The following is a 6,309-nucleotide window of genomic DNA, read 5'->3' as shown; positions in this document are numbered from 1 at the left end:
TTAAGAAGGGCAGTAAGAGGCCTGGGAAAGGATTTGAAGATTATTTCACAAATATAAACACTGAGGAATTCATGGGAAGCAAGTGTAAAAGGGCTTCTTTGGGGAAAGGCCATGGGCATCCCATCTAGAGGGTTTCTTGTGTCTCCAGTTGCCCCTCCTCTCAGAAGGTCCCACTCTCCGCCCCTGGCCCTGGGCTCCGGGCTCTGAGCTTGGCCCGGAGACCCGGTGGGCGGGGTAGCCTCTCCGAGCTTCCCTTCAGCGCAGGGACGTTAGCGCTGCGCCCGGGCTCTCAGCAGCAGCTCACTGGGCACCTGCACCTCTTAGAGTCTCCAGCTCCTGGAAGCGGTGGTCCCCAACTCACTGCGGCAATTGTACCAAACTTTGTCCGTGTGCGGGTGGAAGGCGGCGGGACCCCGGCCGTCGCCCTGGTCCCCGTACCCCGGCAGGGTTAGTTGCAGGCAGCGAGCGCACTTCCCTGGGGCGACCCCGCGCCGATACTGCTGAATGGAGCAGTCACCGTGCGGGAGAGGAGACGGCAGCGGCAGCGGCAGCGGCGGACCCCGCCTGGCCCCTGGGCTGGTGGTCGCGGCCCCTCCGCCGCCGGGGATACCGCTTCCTCCAACTTTCCTGCGGCCGCCCACCCTTTTCCTGCGGGCAGCCGCGGCCGCCGCCTCCACCGCGGGAAACGGAGTCTCCCGGCCGGTGCCCGGGCTGGAGCGGGGGGTGGGCGCGCTGGGCTGCGGCTACCCGCGGACTCCCAAGTGCGCCCGCTGCCGCAATCACGGCGTGGTCTCGGCGCTCAAGGGCCACAAGCGCTTCTGCCGCTGGCGGGACTGCGCTTGTGCCAAGTGCACCCTGATCGCCGAGCGCCAGCGCGTCATGGCCGCCCAGGTGGCGCTGCGCAGGCAGCAGGCCCAGGAGGAGAGTGAGGCCGGGGGGCTGCAGAGGCTCTTGTACTCGGGACCCTCACCCTCGGGGCCCGGGGGTCGGACCTCAGGAGGCAGCAGCGGAACCGAGAACCCCCTAGAGGCGTGCGTCCCTGCGGAGGTGACTGCGCTGGGACTGGATGCCTTGAGACGGGCTGGTGGGCTGGCGACCCCTGCTTTCCAGGTTTTCCAGCCAGATTACACGGAGGGAAAGCAAGGTGAGTTGGTCTTTATTTTCCTCTTTGCAAAAGAAGATGATTGTTCTGGAGAGAAAGTTTTTGAAACAAGCAGCCTTGCCATGGAGGCGGGCAATAAAAGTTGTTTCAAAAGCTCAGCCAGTGGCTCAGTGGTGAGCCTCGACCTATGAACCAGGTCACCATTCAATTCCTGGTCCAAGGGCACATGCCCTGGTTTCAGGCTCCATCCCCAGTGTGGGGCGAGTAGAAGGCAGCCGATTCGTCATTCTCTCATTATTGATGTTTCTCTCTCTCTCCCTCTCCCTTCCTCTCTGAAATCAATAAAATATATATGTTTTTAAAAGTTGTTTAAAGAAGCACTAAGTTCTGGAAAACCGCTCTGTAATATGACGTGAATGAGGGTGGTTGAGACCCATCACATTCACTTTGGAAAAGCTTTCTGTTCCTTTAGAGTTTAGGCGATAGGATAAGATAATGAAAAAAGTGAAGGGTGAGTAATCAGATGAGCAACTTACGTTAGGAATGGAGTTTGTGCCCCAGTTTCTGTGACTTCGTGTGAGTAGTCATTGAGTGAAAAGCTTAATGAGAGGAGGGGCTGCGTTTTGAGTTTGATCCGGTACCGTTTTCAACTATAAAACCAGTTAACCTTCTGATCTTGTGTGGGAAACTCACTGATAGTTGAGAGTAGAGTTCCTGACCTTTGGGACAAATTTCTGGAGCCAGCTAGAAGTGGGGAAGAGACTGAAATCCACCAAAACCTCTTTTCATCCCAGTCTCTTCAAATTTTTAAGCATTCCACCCCAATCCTCATTTGTCAGCCTCCTAAAGTGTAAAATGTTCTAATATTTGACGTTTCAGCTCTTCCTATATGGAAAAAAAGTTAACTTTTCCACATTTGTGAAAATAGATAAGAATTTCAAAGTCCAATATTAGGGATTTCTTACCCAAGGAGTTTTAATTATTTTTTCTTATTTATCAGCTACAAATCACTTTCATACACTGTGTTAGGTCACACATACACACACACACACACACACACATATATATATATATATATATATATATATATATATATATACACATATACATACACACACACACACACAGATATACATATACATACATATCTACCTTTGAACATACATATCTACATTTGACTAGGGTTATTCCAAATTAACTTTTCCTGCTAATGTAAATCCCACTGTGTTTTAGTGAATTTCATAGTCCTCCACAGGGCCCACTAGCAGTGAAAATGTTACCAGTATTTCTTTATAAATTTAAGACAGGTTGTATTATATGAGATTGTACGATAACGATACAGTAAGTTATTAATTAGAAAACGTCCCTAGATTATGAAAACTGCAGATCTTCTATCACAGGATGTGCTTTTGATAAAAAACTATTTCTGTATTTATATAAGGCATATATGATTTTTTTCACCTATGCCATTTTTTTTGCCCATGTTTTAGTTTACTTCAGCAGACAAAATAGACTTTAAACATTTCTTATGAAAAATCAAAGAGGGCTGAAGAGCAGAGTTATTAAACAAAACTACTATAAAAAAGAAGTAAGAGTTAAAAGTTTGTGAATTAAATTGACAGTGAGATTTGGCTGACAAACCTCTGCTACATACTGATTTATGTATTTTTCTTGGAGGGGTACCAAAGTGTTCTGTTCCTAGGGTCAATTATGTTATTTTATTCTTTGGCTCATTTGACCCCCTTTTTTAGAAGACTTAGTTTCACGGTTTTTCTAAACTGCCTCTTCTTACATAATATCCATGAACTATGAGAAGGTACTTAATTTACTCATTCATGAGACAAAGACTAACAGTAATTCAGAGGTGAATAAAGATTTCCCTACACAAAAGGACCTTATATTCAAAATGAGGAAAACTATACGTATCCAAAAACTATAAGACATACTATACAATGATAAAAGTAAAGAAGTAAAAAGAGCAATAGGAGTTGAAAGAACAGAGATGATATGATATCACAGTATTTTAAAGACACCTTATTTCCAGATGGTTTCATGCAATCTATATTTTATTGCATTATATTATACTCCATGAGTATGTAATAACTATATATATATATATATATATATATATATATATATATATGTATGTATGCATATAAATTGCTTTAGAGATGAAATGTTGATGCCTTACATGTTCAGGGGGCTATATTTAGTGAATCATCCTTGTAGATAAACGGAATGGCAGATCAATGCCAATCTCTTTCCACTTGGCAGAATTACATCAAAAGAATTTTATTGTTTTATTTAAAGTTGACAATACTAGAGTTGTTGTAATTTTATAGGAGAAACATCCTTTCCTTTGTTATATGTTTTATGTAATGACAGCATTTTAATGATCAAAATTTTCAATTGTACACTGACTTTAATTTTAAAATAAATTGTAGATATTATTTTAGAATGTAGGACCTCTCCTTGAGAAAACATAGTTTTGCAAATTGTGGTTGCAAATCATTGCTTTAGGCAATATTTGTTTTGTTGCATTCATAAGAAAGTTTGACTGAAATTTTCTGAGTACCCCATTTGACAATTTACTCTTTGAAAATAGAAATGAGATAAAATATGTCTATAGGGTAAACCAAAATAAAAGTTACTTAGTGAATATATGCATTATTATTTTCCTAAAGATATTCCAGTTGAGGTAGAAAAATCAGGTTGCTCTGTAAAAACATTTTTTGGAAAATTCCCCTTTAAGATTACAAGGGAGTTGAGATTTGAAATAAATACATAATATATTATTTTTACCACACACTTTGAAGACTCATACAGATTACAATAGTGCAATAGTGCTGTTTCTAATTTTCTTTTAGGAACAATTTGACTGTAACCTCAATATTTTCCTAGGGTTGAAAAGGAAAGCCTGTATTTCACAGAGGATTATAACAAATACCAACTCTGTATCTCCTCCCACTAAAATGAAGTATGTGACTGGTGTGATTTGAGATTGGTACAGCAGTCATCATTATTGGTTTAGATTTGAAATGGAGTAAACAATCTTGTTATTTTTTACATTATTCAGGTAATTTAGTTGGAACTTGCTAATGTGAGCATTAAAAACCAATTGTAGAAATGTAGCATTAGTGATTAAATAGAATATTCATTTTCATACTCAGGCTTCTTTTGATTTCTTACCTAAACATAACTATTTCACTCAGTTCTTTTTGTGCATCAAGTCATTGTGAAAAGAAGACTCACTTGGATAACAACAACACTTAAGTGACATTTAGGAAAACTTCAAATTGCCAGTGTGCAATATTGGCTGTTAAATTAACAATTTGGGATAACAATGGACTCTCATTTCTGATTCCTAAATAACTACTGAATTTATATATTATTTAATTTTTGTGATCTTGAAATGGCATAATAAGTAGCATTTTCCCACTATTCCAACATTGGCATTTCCAAATGAGCTTTAAAAATTCTTATTCATTAAAATGTCTTACAGTGAATAAGTATTACTAATATACTATGAGGGAATGAATTATTCTATCCAGCATTATTTTTGAGTAGGCAGCACGGTGTTCTGGGAAGTTTCTCCTTATTTGATTTCTCTTTATTTTTCTTTTCCCCCAGAACAGAAAGAGAGTAAATGTGACTCATACCAGAGTGGACAAAAAGAACAAGTCTCCAAACCTCATCAACTTACCCTGGGATCGTCTCCTAAGCCTATTGGTGTCATTGGAAAACACAATCTGAGGTCATCTGTTTCAGAAAACTCAAACAAGGGTGATAGCGTTGCGTCTCCTCACCCTGGGGAGCAATCAGGAGGTGAAGAGAGTCCCAGGTCTCTATCATCCTCTGATCTGGAATCAGGAAATGAAAGTGAGTGGGCCAGAAACTTCACTGCTCCCAGATCCAGACTTCGCACAGTGTCTTCAAGACCAAGAGATCCTCTTGATATCCTTACCAAGATCTTCCCAAGTTATAGGCGTGGCCGGCTGGAAGGCATTCTACAGTTCTGCAAAGGGGATGTGGTCCAAGCTATTGAACAGGTCCTAAATGGGAAAGAATACCAACCAGACAGCAGGGACCTAGCAAGCTCAGGAGAATTGGGAAATACAGCTTTCCAGAGAGCTTCAAACTTCAGTTTAGCTGGAATTGGTTTTGGAACTCTAGGAAATAAATCAGCTTTCTCTCCTCTTCAAACCAGTTCTGCTTCTTATGGACATGATTCAAGTCTCTACAGCTTAAGTCCTAGACTAGGTATCAGTCCATTACGGCTGGCATATTCCTCTCCAGGAAGAGGGCTACCTGGTTTCATGTCTCCCTACCTAACTCCTGGGCTGGTACCAGCATTGCCTTTTCACCCAGCTTTGGATTATGCCTTTTCGGGGATGATTAGGGATTCCTCCCACCATCCCAGTAAAGACAATATAACTGGCAGCAGACTGTATTCCAGGCTGACTCAGGACAATCTGTAACACACCTGTCTATTCCCCCTTTCTGAAGCATTTCTAAAAGGCATGCAATGCAACCCCACACCTACACCCACATCAACTTCTATTAATGTGTTCACTATGTAGGTGAGAGAATTACCAGGCCTTAAAGATGCTGTTTTTTAAAAGCAATATAATAAACTTGAGATTTAAAGACTTCTTTAGCATTTATTAAGTGAAAGAAACATTTAAACATTATATGTGCCTTGAATAAAGCCATTTCAAAAAATACTTTTATTTTAAACTAACACATTTTCTCCCTAAAATCTACATTGTTAAATTTCTATTTTAAATCTGTACTTGTTTTTATTTTATTGAAAAGTGGTGTTTATAGTTGTAAAATACATTTGTAAGTATAAAACAATCCAGCATTATATAAAATTAACCAAAGGAAGAATTGAAAAATTGAGGTACGTCTAAATAATTATTGTTTTAAACTTTTTCTTTCCTTCTGTTCCTTGTACACCGGAGAGAAAAAAGTTATTCAAAGTATTTTAAAATATTTTATTCACATATAAATGATTAGTAATAAGTAAAACTTTTGAGAAATTTAAATTCCTTATTTTTTTCTGAATGTCTTATTTTTCATTCGTATTTGTGATAACAGTGCCATTAGTAAAACATTTCTCTTCAAAGTGAATGTTGTGAATCACACAAAGGCCAATGAAGTAAATCTTAGGAAAATGAGACTCCGCCATCTCCTGGCCACTATCC

The 6,309-nt window shown here is 40.3% G+C and overlaps 1 protein-coding gene across 1 annotated transcript; it reads left to right on the top strand.

Annotated features, from left to right (window-relative positions):
* Nucleotides 1-504: 504 nt before the first annotated feature.
* On the top strand, nt 505-5,580 carry DMRTA1 (DMRT like family A1; the record flags this gene model as incomplete). Its single annotated transcript, XM_080670151.1, has 2 exons — nt 505-1,144; nt 4,733-5,580. 2 exons carry the CDS (start codon nt 505-507, stop codon nt 5,578-5,580), a joined length of 1,488 nt encoding a protein of 495 aa, XP_080526277.1.
* Nucleotides 5,581-6,309: the final 729 nt, after the last annotated feature.

This window comes from Plecotus auritus, assembly GCF_963455305.1.
Source record: "Plecotus auritus genome assembly, chromosome: 5".
In the NCBI taxonomy this organism is placed as follows: Eukaryota; Metazoa; Chordata; class Mammalia; order Chiroptera; family Vespertilionidae; genus Plecotus; species Plecotus auritus.
This window is presented reverse-complemented; position numbering and strand designations above follow the sequence as displayed.